General features: G+C 39.3%; 1 protein-coding gene across 1 annotated transcript in view; it reads right to left on the bottom strand.

Moving 5' to 3' along the window:
* Nucleotides 1-25685, bottom strand: part of pth1r.L (parathyroid hormone 1 receptor L homeolog) — a 205213-nt gene that overhangs the window by 57819 nt on the left and 121709 nt on the right. The window contains exons 3-4 of the mRNA XM_018267030.2: nucleotides 1143-1253; nucleotides 217-335 (exon numbers count right to left, since the gene is read on the bottom strand). Coding sequence (XP_018122519.1) covers nucleotides 217-335; nucleotides 1143-1253 — 230 coding nt within the window. The remainder of the gene's footprint in view (nucleotides 1-216; nucleotides 336-1142; nucleotides 1254-25685) is intronic.

Genomic DNA, 25685 nt, shown 5'->3' with positions numbered 1-25685 from the left:
GTTATCAAAAGAAACTAGGAGATGTAACAAGAGCTACACCTTAATCCTCTGAGAAAATATCTCATAAAAGTGATTTGATGTCCTGTCTGGAATTTTGTGGCAAGATGCAGTATGGATTCCGTTCCATCAAAATAATATTTTAGATGGGATTCCTAATGAAAACATTTTTGAAGAATTGTTTGAGATATTATCTGAGGTGTTTTACATTCCCCTTACCCTTTCCTTGGTCTCATTTAACAGGTACTTTGGACACTCTGTATAATTTGCCCATGTTCGGTTATTTCCAGGCACCAGCTCCCAGCTACCGTTCATGTCACACCTTCGATATGCATGGCCTGCCAGATATAAGAAAAGAGTCAGCACCGTTGCCAGTTAGTAATTAGCTCTCTTGACCCAACAGAGTTTCACTATGGGGAGCAAACTTCAACTATGGGTTATTGTACTGTTACAAGAATCACCCTATTTGCTAAATAACTCCCTAAAGCTCAGTAACCTTGCTAAGGTTGCTTGCAGTGAAAAGGAACATAAATGTGTTTCCTTGTTAATTTTTAGTGATGGGTGAATTTGCGCGATTCGCTGCCGGTGATTAAATTTGCGAAACAGCCGAGAAAATTTTAAAAAATGGACGCCGGCGTCCGTTTTTTGGATGCCGGCGCATTTTCGGCAAAAAAACGGACGGTGGCTTAAAAAAAAATGAATGCCGGTGTCAAAAACGAGACACCAGTGCCGTTTCGCGAATTTTTTGCCGTTTCACGAATTTCGCAAATTTTACGGCTAAACGCCGCAAATTCCCCCATCACTATTAGTTTTTGTCATGCCCTTTTACATCATGGAACCCTATCAAGTTTTTTTACTTTCTTTATCTAACAGAGAGGTAGAACTTATCTCTGAAGCCAAATTAAGGAAATTGAAGTTTATGGACAATTCACACAGAGTAAAGCTGAAGTCTATGTGGTCACTATCAATATGAAGAGTGGGAAGATGTCCACATGGGCCAATATTCCTTTATGCAGCAAGGGTTATAAACTGAATCTCATCACATTGGTTGTATCAGCCAACATCTTCAGTCATATAGTATGACTTCTACATGCTAAATACTTGTTGCTTGCCACTTCATTTCATCAAAAGATCTCAAGGATTACCTTTGTGGTTGAAATCGTGGATGTATTCAGGGCAAGATATTGACACAGTATTTCCAGGCAATCCTTCAGGCCAACAGACAACTCCATCCCACTCAGGCAAGCATGAGCTATCTGCAATGAAAAAAATCAGCAGTTAATTGAATAATTGCTTCAACCAATCATTCAACTCTTGTCTCATTACTAATCTCCATTTTCTCTACTGTTTTCTGAGATGGGGGTTCAGATGTTATATTTCCAAATCTTTCCTCTTCTTTTTTTTTTGTAACTTATATTTTATTGAAAAGATACAAGATGGTTCACAGTAAAATAATCATTCAAGAAATATAGAATAACATTTCCAATTGACATCCTCATACAATAAACAGCAAGTTGGGTACAAAGCTAGCACCCTCAAGATTCATACAAATCCGAACCCCAGCCTACTGTCTAAAATAGATAACAGAAAGTCACAGTGCGATCTAGTCACTATAGATGAGATGAGAACGAATCCCATTTCCCTTTTCTCTGTGACCTTATATCTCGTGTGCAAACCGATCTTACAGGTAATCTTTCCTCTTCTAAATCATCCAATAATGTTATTCTTTATTCGCCTGCCTACCTGAATCATACAAATGGGAGGGGATCAACGAGAAATACAGGGGACAGAAACATTGAAAACTTGGAGGATCCCAAAGACTACTAACAAGACAACCCACCAACCTGGTAGAGTAAACCTAAATCTAGCCTATAATTCAAATTCCATATCAAATTTAAGGAAACAAAAAACCTCTGAGAAAAGCAATGGAAATCTTCTCAGAATTTGCTTCTTAATTAACATTTTTTTTTCTAGTTTCCATGATATTACCAGTTTTTTAAAATGCTAAGATATACTGAATTAGTAATAGCAGTAGCACCACCTGCTATTTATTTTGGCCAACTAGGCACAGTATGTAGAATATTTAATTTATTGAAAGTAGGAGTCTTGAGAATTTTCTGTACTTAAACTGACCAGGGACGCATCAGATGACTCTGTTCACTAACTTCATAGTCTGAGCAGAGGAACATCACTAGAATTTCATTTTCTCATTAACTCTATTGATTTCTATTGATTAATTCTAGTCAGCTAAAAAGAATAGCAGGTAGAGCTGCCTTCCAGAGACCAAGCCGGTGCCAGACTGAAGGTTGCTCTAAAGTCAAAAAATGCCACATATAGGATACGTTACATAATGGAGAACCTAGAATTGGTCTTCTCTAGTGAACATAGCTCCTTGTCAAGTGATGCAGTAAGTAAGTCAATCTTATGTTTTTTAAGAGCAACCTTAGCATTGGGGTAGTATTTGGAACAAAAGCAATGACTAAGGATAGGAACATTACCAGGATGTCAATATTGGCAACCTACTGATGCCCCAAAATGGCAGGTCTTCTACGGTTCTAAATCTGCATTGTGTCCTTGTTTTTTTAAGGTCACCCCCCCCAGTGCAGAGATTGAATACAGTTCAGCTTTATAAAGAATATGAAGGCATCTTGTGGCTTTCTAGCTTTAAGGGGCCTATTTATCATTCAGATCTAACTTTTTTCACAAATGGTATTTTTTCTCAAAAAATTTCTCCAAAACTCTACAAATTTGAGATTTGTTAGAAAAACTGTAATACAAAACTTCTAGTAACTTCAAGTAAAGGCTGTCCAGGTCCCATAGAAGTGAATGGGAGCTAAGCTGATCCCTTTGGACCTTTTCTTTTTTTTAAGCCATTTAGACTTTTAGAAGTTTTCTGATTTTTTTTCCTTGTAATTGTCCTAAAAACTCTAATTTTTACAGGTTTTAGATATATTCACATTTTTCTAGATTGGTCAGCACGTTTTTATGCTTTTTTTTTATAAAATAGAACAAAATAAATTTGAAAAACATATTATAACCAACCGAGTAGTAATTAACATAATTTGGGAAAATATATATACTGTATTTTTAGGAAAGGTTTACTTCATTGTTTATTTGTCAGTTTTTGGCACAACTTGAATAGCAATAAAAATCAAATGAACATTTTATGTGCACAGTAAAAGCCTTTTGCTAAACTTAAATATGAATGAACCATCCACGCTCGACGCTGGTTCTAAAACACAGACTGAAAATAGATATTCTAGACATTCCCAGACACATTATTATTTTGTAGAACTCCAGTGAAGTGCAGATGCCTTCAACTTATTGGTCTTACTGGATTTAAAAATAAACAGTTATTTTAGAAAAACAATAGGTTTATTCCAATATATCAGAGGAGATTCACAGAGGCCAGAAGAAAAAGAATAAGCAGTACAATGGGAACTGAAATATTTAGTCTATCTGTCTATCATCTATCTATCGATCTATTTACTATCTATCTATCTATCTATCGATCGATCGATCGATCTATCTACTATTGATCTATCTATCTCTCTATCTATCTAAATATATATTTACCTATCGATCTAAATATCTATCTATCTATCTATCATCTTTCTTTCTCGATCTATCATCTATCTATCTATCAATCAATCTATCTATCTATCTATCATCTATCTATCTATCCATCCATCCATCCATCCATCTATCGATCTATCTAAATATCTATTGATCTATCTATCTATCTATCTATCTATCATCAATCTATCTATCTATCTATCTATCTATCTATCTTTCTTTCTCGATCTATCATCTATCTATCTATCTATCTATCTATCTATCATCTATCTATTTATCTATCTATTATCTATCTATCTATCTATCTAAATATCTATCTATCTATCTATCATCTATCTATCTATCTATCTATCTATCTATCTATTTATCTATCTATTATCTATCTATCTATCTATCTATCTATCATCTATCTATCTATCTATCTATCTATCTATCTATCTATCTATCTATCTATCTATCTATCATCATCTACTAAAGTCCAATTCCAAGCAAGAGATAGCCTTACCTTAAAAAAAATTCCAGTGCTCATAATAAAAACCCTGAACAAATTCTGTACAGCTGAGACGTGTTCCTTCGTCTTAAACCATTTCAGATAAAGAATTTTGAACGTTGCCAAAGAAATTATTTCTGTAGAGCAGAAGGTGTTTATGTTGGACACACATTATAAGCTGGGGAACGTGACCTTACGAGCGAGACAGCTTGTACATTAAGGTGGCACTCACTTCCAACTCATTCCTATTTACTCAAAGTGTGAAATTCAACAGACCGTTTTCTTTGTGTATAAATGAGATTTATTAGCGCAAAACGAGTCGCCTCACAAAACCACGTTATTAGTTGATATTGAAATAAATCAAATTAGCGCGTTGGATGCCGAAAGGAGAAATGAATTTTCGAACCTAAGCCTTTCATTTATTTCTTTACACACAGACGCAAACAATCAGTAAACTTTGATGTGAAGCAGATGTGTGTATAGGAGGTAAGAGGAGAAAATACTGGAACAAGCTCTTTGATTGAATGTACAAATACCGTCCTTATTCCCCATGGCCTACTGAGAGCAAGCTCATATGGCAGTTACTCCTTCTAGGTGTATGCTTGTCCCATTAACTCCAATGGGACCTATTATCCAGAATTTTTAGGACTTGGGATTTTTCTGGATAATGGATCTTTCCATAATTTGGATCATACCTTAAGTCTAGTAGAAAATCATATAAACATGAAATAAACCAAATAGGCTGGTTTTGCTTCCAATAAGGATTAATTATATCTTAGTTGGGATCAAGTACAAGGCACTGTTTTATTACTACTTAGACATTTTTAATTATTTGATTATAATGGAATCTCTGGGAAATGGGCTTTCTGTGATTTTGAGTTTTCTGAATAACAGGTTTCCATATAACGGATCCCATGCCTGTATAGGGAAAGAAATCTAGAGATGGATCTCATACATTGTGTAATTTTGTTAACAAAGGGTCATCCTATATTATAGGTAAAATGTCTTGTCCATCATATATTATATTCCTGTGAAGTAGGCATGATAGTTATAGAGTATACCTGATTTTGTATATAAGAAAAGAAATGTTTTTACTTCCCAGGCAAAAACACAAATATTTCACATAAAGTTTATGCTATTCAAATGGCTTTTAAGTTAAAGGGATCCTGTCACATGACTTGGGGCAGCTGGGAAATTGACAATATGTCTAGCCCCATGTCAGATTTCAAAATTGAATATAAAAAAATCTGTTTGCTCTTTTGAGAAATGGATTTCAGTGCAGAATTCTACTGGAGTAGCACTATTAACTGATGCGTTTTGAAAAAAACATGTTTTCCGTGGGTCAGTAGTTGCCTCTCAATAAACACCTTCCTTTGCAGTGTTGTCCTTCTGTTGCCCCTGCTTTATATGGTGAACCTGGACCTGTGGCCATAATGAGCAGCTTCATCAAGTGAAAGGAAGTTTGGACACAAGGGTTGAGTATGTATATATAAATATATATATATATATATATATATATATATATATATATATATATAATCTAGGACCTCAGTCTTGGAGATGACTTTTGGTTTGGAAAATACCAAGTGCTTTGTCTGATCTCCAAGAATGTGTTACAACCACATGTATACCAACCACAACTACTACAGAGATAACTATAGTAAAGTACAGTGATCTCTGGCTCATGTGCTATACTGGAGGGTCAAATTCCAACACAAACCAACTGTGATCATCCAAAATAGGAAATCAGGGTGGTGGTGATGACTCCATCAGCTCAAGCAGAGTGTGAATCAGTTGCTTGGACATCAAAGGCACACTATTGATGAGCTGTAAATTCAAATACTGCTCACTACTAGCCAAAGAACCAAAAAACTTCACCAGGTACAGACAACTTTAGTATAGACTCTAAACGTCTAAAGGGAAACTTGGTCTTTAGTTTCAAGCAATTTCTGCAAAATGAAACCATCTTCCAGACAAATGTTGTTCCTCCTATTACAACAGATAAGTACCAAGCCATTTATGTACAGACTGAAGACTATTTCACTGTTCATCAGAAGAATAAACTTACAAACCATCGATCTTCATAAACATTTTTAATCAAATATTCCTTTTCATTGCCACAAACCGCATTGAGCAGATAAAATATGTATAAAGCAGATGACGGCCAATGGAGTCCTATCAATTAGGAAGAAGGCAGGCGTTTGGATTCCGGGAAATATCTGCAAAAAAATTGACATTTCTCTGTTCCATCGGTATAAAAAATAAGTACATGCAGGAAAAGTCTAAATGATGTTTCTGGGAAAGATATTAGAGCAATCGGAAGTCATATTTTCTTCTTTCAAATCTCTACGTCCATTGTTGAAATGTTTAACATTCTTTGTAATAATTAGAATCCTGGATAAGAAGCCAAAAGCAGAGTTCGAGCATCGCCAAGGATCATATTCAAGCAAATTGCTATTTTTTTTTTCAAGTGATTAAGTGCTATTTTCAGTAAAAATATTGCCTTTGTCATAAAAAAATAAGAATTCGAGTGAAATTAATATTCCATTCATCTGAATTTGTCTGTCATGGCAAAACATTCCAAAAACTCACATTTGGGAAGAAATTGGATGGGCAGGAACTTCAACTAGAAGAGGTTTGTTTTGCAAGATGTCTAAAGACTAATAGTCGTACAGTAAATGGTCACTTTATCAAACTGTGTTTTCTTTAAGACCACTAATGAATGATCTGTAAAACTTACAGCTCTCAGATCTATCCATCCATGACTTTTGGGGTATATTCGGTATTTAACTCCTCTAGTGCTTATGCTGAGATGACAGCAAGCTACTATATCTCCTTGAATTACCACCAGTTTTGATCATGCCTTTATGAAAGACTGTTCATTATTACTAAAGAAAGTTCACTAGTTGGAACAGTACTACATGCCACAACCATATGTTTCACTCTGTTACCTCTGCTGGATCTCCAGGTGGGACCAGAAGCAGAAGTTTGGAAAGCTTGTGCATAGCCTCCCAGTTGCTGACCCTTTGCCTGTAGATAAACAATTTTTTGGATCAGTGTTGGCTGCTACAAATACATTGTCAGTTCCATGTGTAATGCTATAGATCAGTGATCCCCAACCAGTAGCTCATGAGCAACATGTTTCTCACCAACCCCTTGGATGTTGCTCCTGGTGGGCCCTTAAAACAGGTGCTTATTTTTGAATTCCAGACTTGGAGGCAAGTTTTGTTGCAAAAAAACCAGATGTTCTGCCAAACAGAGACTCAATGTAGGTTACCAGTCCAATAGCCAATCACAGCACTTATTTGGCACCACCCAGGAACTTGTTTCATGCTTGTGTTGCTCCCCAACTCTTTTTACATCTGAATGTTGCTCACGTTTGAAAAAGGTTTGGGACCCCTGCTATAGATAAATATAGGGGCATTTGTATGTTGTATTATATCCCAGTACTATTGATGGATGAAATTTTTTGCCACGTTTTTTGTCTACTCTTCAAAGAACAATAACAATGAAGTAAACATATAATATACTGGAAAATGAGGTTCAATGTTGATAAATGCAGGTTATGCACTTTGGCAAAAATAATATAAATGCAAGTTATACACTAAATGGCAGTGTGTTGGGAGTTTCCCTAAATAAGAAGGATCTTGGGGTCTTTGTAGATAACACGTTGTCTAATTCTGGGCAGTGTCATTCTGTGGCTACTAAAGCAAATAAAGTTCTTGTATAAAAAAGGGCATTAACTCAAGGGATGAAACATAATTATGTCTCTTTATAGGTCCCTGGTGAGGCCTCATCTGGAGTATGGGGGCAGTTTTGGACTCCAGTCCTTAAGAGGGATATAAATGAGCTGGAGAGAGTGCAGAGACTAAGTGCAACTAAACTGGTTAGAGGGAGGGAAGAGTTAAATTATGAGGGGAGACTGACAAGGTTGGGGTTGTTTTCTCTGGAAAAAAGGCGCTTGTGAGGGGACATGATTAGACTTTACAAGTACATTAGAGGACATTATAGACAAATAGCAGGGGACCTTTTTACCCATAAAGAGAATCACGTACCAGAGGCCTCCCCTTCAGACTAGAGGAAAAGAAGTTTAATTTAAAGGAACAGAGTAGGGGGTTCATCACAGTGAGGACAGTGAGGTTGTGGAATGCACTGCCGGGTGATGTTGTGATGCTGATTCAGTTAATGACTATAAGAGGGACTTGGATGATTTCTTGGACAGACATAATACAAAGGCTATTGTGATACTAAACTCTATAGTTAGTATAGATATGGGTATATAGAATTTAATTAAAAGTAGGGAGGGGTGTGTGTATGGATGCTGGGTTTTCATTTGGAGGGGTTGAACTTGATGGACTTTGTCTTTTTTCAACCCAATTTAACTAACTATGCAACTATGTTGCTCTGCACTGCTAAAAGCTGTGAGTTTGCTTTAGACTACTGTAGTTTATATAAACACGCTGCTGTGTAGCCATGGGGGCAGCCATTCAAGCACAGGATACACAGTAGATAACAGATAAATACTACAATAGTTTATATAAACAAGCTGCTGTGTAGCCATGTTGGTAGCCATTCAAGCACAGGATACACAGTAGATAACAGATAAGTACTACTATAGTTTATATAAACAAGCTGCTGTGTAGCCATGGGGGCAGCCATTCAAGCACAGGATACACAGTAGATAACAGATAAGTACTACTATAGTTTATATAAACAAGCTGCTGTGTAGCCATGGGGGCAGCCATTCAAGCACAGGATACACAGTAGATAACAGATAAGTACTACTATAGTTTATATAAACAAGCTGCTGTGTAGCCATGGGGGCAGCCATTGAAGTCGGGCAAAGGAAGAAAAGGCACAGGTTATATAGCGCGTAACAGACCTGGGCTGATCTGGGACAGATGAGAAACCCATGCCTATGTAATTGTGTGTCCAGGACAATGTTACATATATTTACGGCTAGTCTTGTAAAGTAACTTCATGTCCATTTAGGATACAGAGGTCTCATTGTCACAAAACTATAACCAAGAGAATTACCTTCTGTTCTCTAATCTATTTCATATTGCAGGAATCAATTCCTCTTTCTACTCTCCTCATTGTATAGAACAGCGGCAGAGTCTCTGTTGGTTAATACATAAAACAGGAGATGCTTTTGCCTTTCTTTATTAACATCCTCGTGTGATTTAGGGAATAATTGAGATTCATATGTTTCAATTTGCGATGCAATGAGAATTCCTCCTACTTCCCACTGCACCCAAATGATTATTCATTGAGGGAATGCGATGTATGAAGGGCTGCATAAAACATTAACAAGCATGCGATTGAGCTTTATATGGTTAGCTAATACTCTGAAGTATTTCCCATACTCTATTCAATACCCAGTGTGATATCAACCTGTTCCATAAAACATCACAAAGCTTAAAGTGATAATGACACATTGATTTCATGTTTAAACAACAAGTGGCACTGTGGGACTGTACCATTAATAGTATTTCTGAGGAATTAAATACCACAGTAATGTATCTCTACCAATGAAAGAGAAGAACCTGGTGCTAAAGATATTACATTTGCTAAAATATCTCAAGTGAATAAATAAATACATTACATTGAAATAAGCTTGTAGTGTTGTTAAAGGGTCTTGAACTCTTCGATTTTCCATGTAGAATTTACAGTAGGGGGTACATTATCCCTTATAATACATGAGTGATACTCGGAGTTCCCTGTATAACTCAGCCTGCAGCCTTGTGCCTTTATATGGTCACAGAACAACCCCTCAGTGACTTCTAATATCCTTATCATTTACAGTAGGGGGTACATTATCCCTTATAATACATGAGTGATACTCAGAGTTCCCTGTATAACTCAGCCTGCAGCCTTGTGCCTTTATATGGTCACAGAACAACCCCTCAGTGACTTCTATTATCCTTATCATTTACAGCAGGGGGTACATTATCCCTTATAATACATGAGTGATACTCAGAGTTCCCTGTATAACTCAGCCTGCAGCCTTGTGCCTTTATATGGTCACAAAACAACCCCTCAGTGACTTCTAATATCCTTATCATTTACAGTAGGGGGTACATTATCCCTTATAATACATAAGTGATACTCAGAGTTCCCTGTATAACTCAGCCTGCAGCCTTGTGTCTTTATATGGTCACAGAACAACCCCTCAGTGACTTCTAATATCCTTATCATTTACAGTAGGGGGTACATTATCCCTTATAATACATGAGTGATACTCAGAGTTCCCTGTATAACTCAGCCTGCAGCCTTGTGCCTTTATATGGTCACAGAACAACCCCTCAGTGACTTCTAATATCCTTATCATTTACAGTAGGGGGTATATTATCCCTTATAATACATGAGTGATACTCAGAGTTCCCTGTATAACTCAGCCTGCAGCCTTGTGCCTTTATATGGTCACAGAACAACCCCTCAGTGACTTCTAATATCCTTATCATTTACAGTAGGGGGTACATTATCCCTTATAATACATGAGTGATACTCAGAGTTCCCTGTATAACTCAGCCTGCAGCCTTGTGCCTTTATATGGTCACAGAACAACCCCTCAGTGACTTCTAATATCCTTATCATTTACAGTAGGGGGTACATTATCCCTTATAATACATGAGTGATACTCAGAGTTCCTTGTATAACTCAGCCTGCAGCCTTGTGCCTTTATTTGATCACAGAACCCCTCAGTGACTTCTAATATCCTTATCATTTACAGTAGGGGGTACATTATCCCTTATAATACATGAGTGATACTCAGAGTTCCCTGTATAACTCAGCCTGCAGCCTTGTGCCTTTATATGGTCACAGAACAACCCCTCAGTGACTTCTAATATCCTTATCATTTACAGTAGGGGGTACATTATCTCATAATACATAATTGGTACTCAGAGTTCCCTGTATAAATGAGCCGTGCAGTGAGGGTTTCTGAATCCATTTTATAAAGTAACTTTGCCATGTGTTAAATATTTTCACTGCCCATAATTCCCCCTTTAACTGAAGCTCTTAATAAATATATTTGTTTGTATTTTTAGAGGGGGTGAGTCATGCAGAGCCAGGGGGGCCTCACAGTTCCTGAACAATTCATCCCAGATGTTTTGGGATTATGCAATTTAGTGGTAAATTTATGATTCACAGTTTTTCTTCAACGTTATTCAACATTTATACCAGTTTTTGAGGCTGGCTTCCTCCGGGAAGTCTGCAATATGCCATGTGTTCCAGAATTAGATTTCTTTATGGTCTCAGAGAACATGTGTAACTGTAATAAATGTAAGTATACGGCTCATAATTGATTTTCAACATGAAGAATAGTCTCCATATACAGATACATTGTAACACGAGCAGGTAAATTACAAGTATGATCTCTAGTAACCGCTAAACCTGAGTTATGGGTAATAGTGGTCACCCTACTATAGTCCCTGGAGCACCATGAACCCACAATATAATTCTGATCAGGAGAGTTCCAGATCCACTGCTTTTCAACCCATTGGGGGAGGGGTTGGCTCCACAATTTAGCAAGTTCTAATAGGAAACGGCTTTACCCACTTCATACATTTGCCCTTTAAAAGATAATTCTGTGCAATTCCTGATAATGAAATGCAATTTCCGTGAGACGCTGCACCCCAACTCCAGAGAGTTTGACTTCAAATAAAAGCGGCCAACACAAAGCTGAGATGGGTAAAACAAGAACAGAATGAAACGAATTTATGCTTTACATTGAAATGTCACCAGAGTCATTTAAATAAATAGCAGTTAATTTGCATAATGTGATTATATTCGGTATTTGCAGGAATATTCCCTGTCATATTTACTGGAGTAGAATGTGTCTTTATTTCTGTAACCTTGTTATGAGCTAAGGGGGCCCAGTCTGAAGGTCAGTTAGGGGGAGATTTGGGGTGAGTGTTTATTTCTACCCTGGGTACCCCTGGAACTATAGCAGGGTGACACCCCAATGTTTCTATATATCTGTAACCTTGTTATGAGCTAAGGGGGCCCAGTCTGAAGGTCAGTTAGGGGGAGATTTGGGGTGAGTGCTTATTTGTGCCCTGGGTACCCCTGGAACTATAGCAGGGCGACTGTTACCCCAATGTTTCTATATATCTGTAACCTTGTTATGAGCTAAGGGGGCCCATTCTGAAGGCCAGTTAGGGGGAGATTTGGGGTGAGTGTTTATTTGTACCCTGGGTACCCCTGGAACTATAGCAGGGTGACTGTTACCCCAATGTTTCTATATATCTGTAACCTTGTTATGAGCTAAGGGGCCCAATCTGAAGGCCAGTTAGCGGGAGATTTGGGGTGAGTGCTTATTTGTGCCCTGGGTACCCCTGGAACTATAGCAGGGTGACTGTCACCCCAATGTTTCTATATATCTGTAACCTTGTTATGAGCTACGGGGGCCCATTCTGAAGGCCAGTTAGGGGGAGATTTGGGGTGAGTGATTATTTGTGCCCTGGGTACCCCTGGAACTATAGCAGGGCGACTGTTACCCCAATGTTTCTATATATCTGTAACCTTGTTATGAGCTAAGGGGGCCCATTCTGAAGGCCAGTTAGGGGGAGATTTGGGGTGAGTGTTTATTTGTACCCTGGGTACCCCTGGAACTATAGCAGGGTGACTGTTACCCCAATGTTTCTATATATCTGTAACCTTGTTATGAGCTAAGGGGCCCAATCTGAAGGCCAGTTAGCGGGAGATTTGGGGTGAGTGCTTATTTGTGCCCTGGGTACCCCTGGAACTATAGCAGGGTGACTGTCACCCCAATGTTTCTATATATCTGTAACCTTGTTATGAGCTACGGGGGCCCATTCTGAAGGCCAGTTAGGGGGAGATTTGGGGTGAGTGATTATTTGTGCCCTGGGTACCCCTGGAACTATAGCAGGGTGACTGTTACCCCAATGTTTCTATATATCTGTAACCTTGTTATGAGCTAAGGGGCCCAATCTGAAGGCCAGTTAGGGGGAGATTTGGGGTGAGTGCTTATTTGTGCCCTGGGTACCCCTGGAACTATAGCAGGGTGACTGTCACCCCAATGTTTCTATATATCTGTAACCTTGTTATGAGCTAAGGGGGCCCAGTCTGAAGGCCAGTTAGGGGGAGATTTGGGGTGAGTGTTTATTTGTGCCCTGGGTACCCCTGGAACTATAGCAGGGTGACTGTCACCCCAATGTTTCTATATATCTGTAACCTTGTGAACTAAAGGATCCCAGTCTGAAGTCCAGTTAGGGTGAGATTCTACACACTACCCCCTTGAATACATTTGGTCAGTAGAACTGGGAATTATAATTTAATAAAAGTGAACCTTGTAAATGTTGTGAACAGGACCTTGCACCATTTTTTACCACTATTTAATTTGACATTTTTTTTAAAATCCCAATTTGCAAAGATATATTTACATATAAACAATTATTATAAAAATAGTGACACCCAACAAACACTGCCCTTCATGATCATATAAAGCAGTCCCAGGCTGACACCACTTGGGGGTGCTAAAGTATATGCTGTATACACATTAAACCATAGCTGTTCCAACTGATTTTTTTTTTGTACCCTTTTAATGTTGGAAAAGCCACAAATACAAAGGACATAGGACGTTTGTGACAGTGATAACATGTTCTCCATCAACATCAGATTGAAGCAGAATCCAAAATCTTGTAAACACTGTATGTAAAACTGCTATTATCAGCTCTATAACCTCCTGGTGGTGGAGAGTAAAATGGGTGAGGGATTTATGTGTCCTCCAATAGGGATGCTCACAACCAAGGACATGAAGTCTCGCCTCATAGAGATACTAGTATAAGAGGGGGTGAAACACTTCCCTATTGCCGTTCCACATCTTTAATCTCCTATTCAAACAAAAATAAAAGTTTATTGCAGATGTGCTTCTTGACTTTGGATGCAACAAACCTAATAAAGTTGCTTTTGTCTCCTATACTGATGATTGTATACAATTTGGTGAAGATTCCTTGAAATCCTTTTTTCCGTTTATTAATGACAACCTCTTGGATAATATGATGGAGAGTGATGAGAAGTGTATTTTTGGATATAGGGGTATATTTATCAAAGAGTAAAGTTAATAGTGAAGTTCCACCACTAGTTAGAAATTCCACCACTCTCCATTCATTTCTATGGGATTTTTATAGGCGTATTTATCGAAGGATGAACTTTCACTTTCCCCCATTGATAAATACGCCTTTCAAAATCCCATAGAAATGAATTGAGAGCTGCGGAATTTCACTCTAGTTGCGGAACTTCACACTTTGATAAATTTACCCCATAGTGTTTAGAATGGAGAGTGCAAGAAGTCATTGGGGGACTGTTCCTGTGTTTGAGATGGATTTGCTTGGGATACATTTCAAAAATAGGTTATGTTCCTTTGGGACTATTTATTATCAACCAGAGATGATGTGAATATGAGTGTGCATCGGCTACAGATGTTCTAAACCAGGAAGCAAGACAAGAACTTCAGAATGTGGATGGAAAAGCTACATCCAAAGATGATGGACCTGATTTAGCAAGGATCTGCCTCCAATCCAAGGGCCCATCCAAGGTTATCCACCTCCCCCAGCAACCCTGTCCAGCCTAGTTTTCCACTTACTTTACCAACTGCCTATTTAAGTTACCCTTGAGACTAAGAGTCAATCCATCCCCACCAACTGCAACAAAGGGTATCTCCACAAACTGTAAGGTGGGAGGAAGGAAGGCTGCTGTGCTCCTGGTCCTCTTGCCCATTAGAAGATATAAGTACGGCTAACTTCCTAGCCCACGTATGGGTCAGTAACCCAGGAAATCTCTAGGTCAATAAAATCCAAAAATAGAAAGGGAATGGGGTCCTGCCCTCCTAGTACTATCATTCCTTGTTTCCCTCCACTGCTGTCTTGGTCATTGGGCTCCACATGTGTTGTATATAATTCTTTTTCATTAATTAAAAATAGGTAAGTTGGCTTCGAAATGCAGCAGACTGTTACACATACGCATCTGTCTGATCTTGCTCTTATGATATAGATGGAATAAGTAATAAGATATGGTCAATTGTGGGTGCGTTTAAGAAGTACAGCCTGATTGCAATCCTAGAAAGGGTTAAGACATTTGCAGTGAAACCCCCCAGTGAGTAGAGCAATAGAGCACACATTAAGCACACTGACCCAAACATCAATATCTACAGACATGTTTTTTCACTAATAAAGCACATCTATCTCAATCTCCAATCTAAATCCCACTAACGACACCCTAATGCCACCACCATGGAAAACTGCAAAGAAATTTAAAGGGGAAAAAGTACCCTCAGCCGCCAATTATATGCCATTAAGTGCACATGCTTGATCGGATTATCCCGTATACATTCGCCCGCGTCAATGTTTTTTGCAATATCTCCCACATTTATTATGGGAAAATTACACTTTGAGCTAAATATAAATATCTGCGACTCGCCTCGCTATTAAAAACCACAGAGAAAAACAGATCGAATGCTAATTACCATGAGCCTCGGCGGCGGATAAATATAACCAATAAGTTGGATGAACTAAAACCTTGCTCACATTTTGGACTTGTGGCATTAAATTAATGTTTTACTTGCAGAACGATTGATTTTCTTTCGCAAATGCCATTGATTTTTTTTCTTTCCTTTTAAGCTGAATTTGTGATTTTCTAATGATGGTTTATTAGAGAAATTATCACCTAGGCTTAGTGTCGGCATTGCTGCACGTGGTTCAATTTATGGTTTCCATAAACAGGATAGGTGATGTGGTGGGAAAGAGGCCAGAATTGCCTCTGGGCAAGTGATTTGGCTAATTTTGGCTTGAAGGCCCAACTATGGCATTGGGTGGTGGTTGGGAAGATCTTCTGGTGATTCTATCATAATTGAGAGGGACCTATGCCACTTTCTGTGATGTGGAAGGGGCATCATCTGATGACTAGAATAGTGATGTGCTTAAGGACTGATGGCTAGAATATTTGCAATCTATGTAGAAATACAAATTACACAATAAGTAAAGGGTCATCTCCTGCATGGTCAGTCTAAATGAGACATTCCAAACTGCTAATGGATCCAAGGACGCCATCAGAAATCACCTACTTAGTAGGCTGTTCTACCAAGGAGACCCTAGTTATGACCCATTGCCTACCCAAACCATCTTGGAGTGTGGTCTTTAATTAATTAAATAGAACCTAGATTCAGTAGACTACATCTTTCATCCACCATGCTCATGCCCAGCAATGCCAATATATTCCTAAACCCATCTAACCTACTCAAACTCAATCAACTTGACAAGGCCACTTCTTTAATGGATTGTTAGACATGTTGAGGCCCCTCTACTGTGCTGAAACCCCTGAAACTAATTTTATTAGGAATCTATGTGCAGGTAACAAGAAGTATGACACTCCAGACATTTTGTAGATAATAAACAAGGTTTCACAGCTAAGGGTGGTGGCACACGCTGCTACTTGGGGAGATTAGTCACCCAGCGACAAATTGCCTCTTCTTCAGGTGACTAATCTTCCCGCCGGCTAGAATGTGAATCACTGGTGGGATGGCACTCAGATTGCTTTGGCTTTTCTTGTGAAGCAACTTCGGGCGACTTTGAAAAAATGAAGAAATGTGAGATTCACATTCTAGCCAGTGGGAAGGCATTTTGGGGAGATTAGTCACCTGAAGAAGAGGCGATTTGTCGCAGGGCGACTAATCTCCCCAAGTAGCAGCGTATGCCACCACCCTAAGGTGGCAAGTATTGGAGATAGTCTATCAGCTTATCAGGGGCTAAGAAACAGAAAGATTAAACATCTAGTTTGTTTACATCCCAATGGAATCAATGGAACATGGAGTATTGAACTGTTCCTGTAGATTTACTAATATGCGTGTCTCCCATCTCTTCTCATATTGTAGATGGTTAAGATTTTTGCTCTGCATTAGGTACAACATGGTTTGGGACCCTGGAATGGCTCTATCTGAGTAGTATCCTGTTGCAATATCACTGAACTTTTTATCTGAACTATATGGACATTAAAATGTACACTTTATTTGTGAGTGGAGGAGACACTCCTGTGGGTGAACTTTATCCTGGACTATGATTGGGTCTAAGAGGGATACTTGGGAATTGTAGTCAAATGGTTTTGCAGGGCCCCTCATGATGATGTCATTGGTGTGAGGGTATTTAAAACATGTGAATGCACTTAAAATTAAAGGGATCCTGTCATCGGAAAACATGTTTTTTTCAAAACGCATCAGTTAATAGTGCTACTCCAGCAGAATTCTGCACTGAAATCCATTTCTCAAAAGAGCAAACTGATTTTTTTTATATTCAATTTTGAAATCTGACATGGGGCTAGACATTTTGTCAATTTCCCAGCTGCCCCTGGTCATGTGACTTGTGCCTGCACTTTAGGAGAGAAATGCTTTCTGGCAGGCTGATGTTTTTCCTTCTCAATGTTACTGAATGTGTCTCAGTGGGACATGGGTTTTTACTATTGAGTGTTGTTCTTAGATCTACCAGGCAGCTGTTATCTTGTGTTAGGGAGCTGTTATCTGGTTACCTTCCCATTGTTCTGTTGTTTGGCTGCTGGGGGGGGGAAAAGGGAGGGGGTGATATCACTCCAACTTGCAGTACAGCAGTAAAGAGTGACTGAAGTTTATCAGAGCACGTCACATGACTTGGGGCAGCTGGGAAATTGACAATATGTCTAGCCCCATGTCAGATTTCAAAATTGAATATAAAAAAATCTGTTTATTTTTTTGAGAAATGGATTTCAGTGCAGAATTCTGCTGGAGCAGCACTATTAACTGATTCATTTTGGAAAAAAATGTTTTTCCCATGACAGTATCCCTTTAATAAAGGGGTCTTCCCTTAAACATGTTGTGTGAAAAGGCACAATAAACGTATATTTGCAAGGTAGGGGTTCCTGCTGTTTAGCCTTTGTTTTCTTATGAACGTTTTTCATTTGCAATCGATTAGCCCAGGCGGTGGGGGAACAAGGAACTGAGATCATAATGCTCGGTATGTACCAACATAAAGCATAACATCTTTTACTTGTTGGAACCCCAAAAAGGACTCTTGAGTGCCCCCTACTGATGGTGGCCCTAAGCTCATTCACCTTCTTAATGGTTCCAGGGTGCAGCAAGGATTGACTCTCCTCCAATCAAGAGTCTGGAGTCTTGGCTGGAGGAAAGCTGATTCTAGTTGTAGATGCTGAATTATTGTAGATTTAGGAAAATTTTATTCTGCAGGGTTTCTTCTTTAAAATGCTATCTCATTGTCTCCATGATCACAGTAACCAGAGAGTCAGTTAAAATATCATGGCTGTTGATATATTGTGTTGCTTAACCTTCCTTTACTCTTCATCCTTCTTTATGACAGTGAGACAAATGGCCGGTTCTTGGGATCACAGTGCACGTTCCGTCTCTGCGTATTTGCATTTAAAAATGAAAGTGGGAGCTCCCATGCTGCTTCCCTCAGCACAAACTCATAATTATCTCTCAATTAAGACAAACAACAGTATTTGTAGTATCTCACATATTTTCTGTAGTTGATTGTGTTCCTGCAGAGAGAAGGAAGATAAAGTAAGCCTAATCGCTCTGTGGTGCTCTCACCCAGGGCTGGTGCAGATTTCTGCTGATAGGAGCACCGGACCGGCGTGTGAGATACTCATTTATAATCACTGGGGGATGCCTAACTTTTTTTGCTGTGAAAACCAGTGAAATACTTCTCTTAGATCACCATGTTTTTGGTCACTAAAGCATCAGAAGTTAGTAGTCAAGAAGAGGTGGACTTGTTGGCAGGTGGATTCTGGGAGTCTCATTTATAGCCCACGTTGCACAGTTGGATGCGCTGAACAGAGACTAAATGGAATGTGTTGAAGTCTCTTTAGAAAGTGGCATCTGGTTGCATAATGGAGAGGGTGGAATATTCTTATTATGATCTTATATTTCTCTGGGATTCTCAGTTGGCACAGCTATGGGCACACACTTTTCTCACAACACCACCATGTTTGTGTCCCCACACTGTTTGCTGCAAGTCAGGTGCACCCACGGGAGCAACAGCAAAATAAATACCCACCTGTACCGCTATGGGCTTCACACTAACTAGTAACAGATGTACAGTGATAGGAAGAGAGAGACATGCGAGGATCATCTGTAGCAGCCGTGATCGGAACAGCTATGGGCACCAACACAGCACACTGCTTTCCCATCATACAAGAGCCTGGCAGGGCTACAGCCGTCGTATGGATTATATAGTAAATAAAGTACCCCCTCTTGTAAAATATAAGGATATTATAAGGATATTATAAGTCACCGAGGAGTTTCATGACCATATAAAAACACAAGTCATGAAACACCGAGGTAACTTCTAATATCCTTATATTTTACAACTGGGGCTACTTTATTTATTATAATACACACGTCTCAGTGAGTCATTTGGCAGAAATGACATCAGAACTCACCGTTTATAACCGATGACATCAGAACTCACCGTTTATAACGATATAATTTCATGGCTTTTGTGTATTATACAGTGATAATTCCACAAGCACCCTCACCTATGTACTCAGAGAGCATATTCATGCATATAACGGTGGTTCTAACTTATTTGTAGTAATGAGGGATTTTTTGCCAGCTATGGATTTGCACTTAAATTCTGCATGTGCAATTTTTTTCCCGCCGGAAAATTAGCCGAGAAAAAACCTGCATAAGAAAAAAACGGCCATTGACTTAGAGCTAGAAAAATTATTGTGGGTGTAAAAATATTTGATGCCCATTGACGTCAATGCGTTTCCTGGATTTTTCATAACTTTTTTTTGCAGTTTCACAAATTTTTCGGCGAAGCGAAACGGGACAGATTCGCCCATCACTACTTATTTGGTCAATGTATTGCCAAGGGTCGAGCTGGTGGGCGCAGGGTCTACCAGATTGATGTCCCAGGGGCCCCTGCACCCCGCTGTTCTGCCAAAACATCCCTAGAGGTGTAAATTGAACCTTCCTTCAATGCCTCAGGGGAGGGAGATCTGCAGCTTGGGGGAGGGCCGGCAGGGATCAGGACTGGGCCCCACCAGGTTTTTTCCCAGTGTCCCGTCGGCCCAGTCCAACCCTGGTATTGACTAACAATGGGTTAAAACTATATATTAACTTATGGTGCTCAAGTTATTTTTTTAAACTGGATCAAAGAAATGTTTGTTTGACTGCATTGTCCCAAGCTCTAATGATTATGCAGGACACGCCATTACTCAGCCGCTAATAAACAACTCTTCAAGACGTTTTCGAAAAAACTTGAAGATTGATGAACATCTCGTACTGATCCTGCCCCGCGCTCTCTGCTTGGAAAGGAGTCTCAGACTGATGCAAAGGCCGATAGTGAAATCAATAGCACATGTCCCACCGCAGACTCAACCATGTACCTAATCAGATCAGTGCGCCCCAGTCTCGCCCTGCTCCTAGAGGCTTTAAATTACGTGTACTCTTTAAATGCTACAATTGCGTTAAACTGATTTCCTTTGTCTTGCCAATTTCATAATAGTTTTAACCCTTTAACTGCCAGCAACATTAAAGCAAGTGATGTCTAACATAGGATCTACATTTCTAGGTTTAATATTAGTCCATTTGTGCCTAGTAATACACATGACTTGGGTGGAACATGTTATTGCTGAGATTCTATCTATCTGTATAACAGGACATTCTGTCCCAGTGGCTGCACAGATCTTATCTGATTCCCATTGTAAGCAGCAGTCCTGTCCTGCTTTATGGCAGCTGAGATTCTAGCTATCTGTATAACAGAACATTCTGTCCCAGTGGCTGCACAGATCCTATCTGATCCCCATTGTAAGCAGCAGTCCTGTCCTGCTTTATGGCAGCTGAGATTCTAGCTATCTGTATAACAGAACATTCTGTCCCAGTGGCTGCACAGATCCTATCTGATCCCCATTGTAAGCAGCAGTCCTGTCCTGCTTTATGGCAGCTGAGATTCTAGCTATCTGTATAACAGAACATTCTGTCCCAGTGGCTGCACAGATCCTATCTGATCCCCATTGTAAGCAGCAGTCCTGTCCTGCTTTATGGCAGCTGAGATTCTAGCTATCTGTATAACAGAACATTCTGTCCCAGTGGCTGCACAGATCCTATCTGATCCCCATTGTAAGCAGCAGTAACAATAATATGAATATTCAATATTCTTTATTTGAGCTGTCAGGTATGCTTGTGTGGGACACATTACACATGAGCAAGATAGGGCTGTATAGATTTCAAAGAATGCCTTATTAAAGGGCAGCTGTTGCAACTGTCAGATTTATTAAAAACAAACATCATAATTTACAATAAAAGTTTTTGGTATTGTCTCGTGTTTAAGGGGACATTTGTTTTTGATCAACAAAGCTGAAATCTCTGCATAAAATCTAATTTCCTTTTTGTGTCACACAAAGAACAGAGACATTTGTGCTGTATGAAAAGTGATTTGGAGGTTTTCCATCTGATGTTGATCAGCAAAGGATGGAAAATATTGAACTTCATGATGGATTTATTAGTCATGGGACTAAGCACAATTCAGCAAAACAGCCACCTAAGTTTGCTCATAGTCTGTACAGAGAGATCCCATAAAACTATGGCAGCATAGGTATTCCCCTGTACTAAGCACAATTCAGCAGGAACAGTCCCCTAAATTTGCTCATAGTCTGTACAGAGAGATCCCATAAAACTATGGCAGCATAGGTATTCCCTGTACTAAGCACAATTCAGCAGGAACAGTCCCCTAAGTTTGTTCATAGTCTGTACAGAGAGATCCCATAAAACTATGGCAGCATAGGTATTCCCTGTACTAAGCACAATTCAGCAGGAACAGTCCCCCAAGTTTGCTCATAGTCTGTACAGAGAGATCCCATAAAACTATGGCAGCATAGATATTCCCTGTACTAAGCACAATTCAGCAGGAACAGTCCCCTAAGTTTCCTCATAGTCTGTACAGAGAGATCCCATAAAACTATGGCAGCATAGGTATTCCTCTGTACTAAGCACAATTCAGCAGGAACAGCCCTTAAATTTGCTCATAGTCTGTACAGAGAGATCCCATAAAACTATGGCAACATAGGTATTCCCCTGTACTAAGCACAATTCAGCAGGAACAGCCCCTAAGTTTGCTCATAGTCTGTACAGAGAGATCCCATAAAACTATGGCAGCATAGGTATTCCTCTGTACTAAGCACAATTCAGCAGGAACAGCCCCTAAGTTTGCTCATAGTCTGTACAGAGAGATCCCATAAAACTATGGCAGCATAGGTATTCCCTGTACTAAGCACAATTCAGCAGGAACTGTCCCTAAGTTTGCTCATAGTCTGTACAGAGAGATCCCATAAAACTATGGCAGCATAGGTATTCCCTGTACTAAGCACAATTCAGCAGGAACAGTCCCCTAAGTTTGCTCATAGTCTGTACAGAGAGATCCCATAAAACTATGTCAGTATAGGTATTCCCTGTACTAAGCACAATTCAGCAGGAACAGTCCCCTAAGTTTGCTCATAGCCTGTACAGAGAGATTCCATAAAACTATGGCAGCATAGGTATCCCCTGTACTAAGCACAATTCAGCAGGAACAGCCCCCTAAGTTTGCTCATAGTCTGTACAGAGAGATCCCATAAAACTATGGCAGTATAGGTATTCCCTGTACTAAGCACAATTCAGCAGGAACAGTCCCCTAAGTTTGCTCAGAGCCTGAACAGAGAGATCCCATAAAACTATGGCAGCATAGGTATTCCCTGTACTAAGCACAATTCAGCAGGAACAGTCCCCTAAGTTTGCTTATAGCCTGTACAGAGAGATCCCATAAAACTATGACAGCATAGGTATTCCCTGTACTAAGCACAATTCAGCAGGAACAGTCCCCTAAGTTTGCTCAGAGCCTGAACAGAGAGATCCCATAAAACTATGGCAGCATAGGTATTCCCTGTACTAAGCACAATTCAGCAGGAACAGTCCCCTAAGTTTGCTCATAGTCTGTACAGAGAGATCCCATAAAACTATGGCAGCATAGGTATTCCCTGTACTAAGCACAATTCAGCAGGAACAGCCCCCTAAGTTTGCTTATAGCCTGTACAGAGAGATCCCATAAAACTATGACAGCATAGGTATTCCCTGTACTAAGCACAATTCAGCAGGAACAGTCCCTAAGTTTGCTCATAGTCTGTACAGAGAGATTCCATAAAACTATGGCAGTATAGGTATGAGAATAGAAATGTGTATGCATTAAAGGATCTACGAGTTTGCTAAAGATTTGAGGGAACTACAATACTCAGCAGAACTCACTAGCAGTGAATAGTATAAATCTGGTAATATTTAACAAGCTCTTTCTGCTAAAGCCACTCTAGTTTTATTGATTATTCTAGTAAAGGCACCTGGACATCAAGACAGGGGATTGTGTTTCTGGCAGCGCTCCGACACTCAGTTAACACTGTAATCTCCCATTATTAGAATCCCTCAGGTCTGTCTGATTTGTGACAATATTCTGTAACGCACTGAGTTGCTGGGAATCACAATCACCCCCAATGCATTAGACAACGGACCTCTGTGGGTTTCTCTATGATACATCACTCAGAAAAGTCATTTCCAAAAACAAACAATCAGGTCATTGCCTTTCACTCGCTATCTGGAGGTGCGGAGTCTTCTGCTGCTGAACAACAGATGGAGCCACTTCATCTGTACATTTGGTTTCTACACTTTAGATGGCTCGTCCTGTTATTAGATCTAAATGGCAATGAAATGATGGCACTCTGTGTATACATATGGGCCATGAGATGCTCAGACAAAGTTTGCTCCATCTGTTGTCTTCTCATGCCTCTCAGCAGCAGCTCAGTGAGCCTGGTCTCATCTCTCAGCCATTTCCCACAATAATTACTGGTATTTCTCAATGGAAGTTCTTTTCCTACGGAGCATGTTCATTGAGCTTAGGTGCCCGGTGCAATGCAAATCAAAATTGTGTGCAAGATTTTATCCATCCAATAGCTATTCCCAAAGGAATGTACATTCTCTTGGGCTAATTTTTCTGCATAAAAGTGTAGGGCGCTTTGCACAGTGCAAAGAATGGATGCACCATGTTTTTTTTGCACTTTTGCATCGTGGTTACAAGTCTTTGCCCCTGACGCTTATTCGGGCACATGGTGTAGAGTAAAATAATGTCCTGGATTTAATTTGTGGATAATGGAGCACAAAGGGGCATTGCTTTACACTCTTTAATTCTCTACTTTACTTACTCTTTATACTCTTTATACTCTTTACTTACTCTACTTTACTTACTCTTTACTTACTCTACTTTACTTTACTCTTTATACTCTTTATACTCTTTACCTCTTGCACTTGTCTAGGGCTTAATGAAATGAACTACTCAGACCTCTGCTTTACTCTTTACTTACTCTACTTTACATACTCTTTACTTACTCTACTTTACTTAATCTTTATTTACTCTATACTCTTTATTTTACTCTTTATACTCTTTACTTACTCTACTTTACATACTCTTTACTTACTCTATACTCTTTACTTTACTCTTTATACTCTTTACTTACTCTACTTTACATACTCTTTACTTACTCTATACTCCTTATACTCTTTACTTACTCTACTTTACTTACTCTTTATTTACTCTATACTCTTTACTTTACTCTTTATACTCTTTATACTCTTTACTTACTCTACTTTACATATTCTTTACTTACTCTATACTCTTTACTTTACTCTTTATACTCTTTACTTACTCTACTTTACATATTCTTTACTTATTCTATACTCTTTACTTTACTCTTTATACTCTTTACTTACTCTATACTCTTTACTTTACTCTTTATACTCTTTACTTACTCTACTTTACATACTCTTTACTTACTCTATACTCTTTACTTTACTCTTTATACCTTTTATACTCTTTATACTCTTTACCTCTTGCACTTGTCTAGGGCTTAAGGAAATGAGCTACTCAGATCTCTGCTTTATGTTCTAGCTTGCAGTTCACTGATGGAATCTGGTTGCCGTTGGGTAACTGTATTGATGCAATTTAGCACCAGGTTAGTAAAGCGACACCTCTAAATTGATGCGTTGCACCAAATTTGCCAAATTACACCCCTGGGAGTCTGGATATAAAGGAGCCATGGTATTAGTAAGTGTTACTTCTAGAGCTCCCTTTTTGCCTGCTGCACCGCCACATAAAACTAACTGTCACCCCACAACTGCCGTATCAACCATTTTCAGTGCCATGAGCATTGCCGTGCTGGAACTGATGTAACTATTAAATTCACATTGGCACGTTTAGACATTGAAATGTACAAGTGCCCCCCTAGTTTTGTTGAACCTCGGGGAAATAACACAGCATTGTGGGTTAAAAAGCACAACTTTGCTCCTTGCACTTTCTAAAGGTGAACTTCCTCTTCAATTGAGAAATAACCGGCTGCTAATTGTTTTAATACACAAACATTTACCTCCCGGCCAAAGCCTCGTTTAAGGTGGAAATGGGCATTTAAGCGAACGCTAATGATTTTCTAAGGGAAACCTGGGCGAATCCTGACACTAATGAAATCTGTGCTAAAAACACACACACGGGCCCGGCTGCTAATCTGCATAAACATTAAGCGTGAATTATTGCCATTGACTAAT

The sequence above is a fragment of the Xenopus laevis genome, chromosome 6L (assembly GCF_017654675.1).
Source record: "Xenopus laevis strain J_2021 chromosome 6L, Xenopus_laevis_v10.1, whole genome shotgun sequence".
Taxonomy (NCBI): Eukaryota; Metazoa; Chordata; class Amphibia; order Anura; family Pipidae; genus Xenopus; species Xenopus laevis.
Note: the sequence above shows the minus strand (reverse complement) of the source record. Positions and strands in the feature narration are given on the sequence as shown.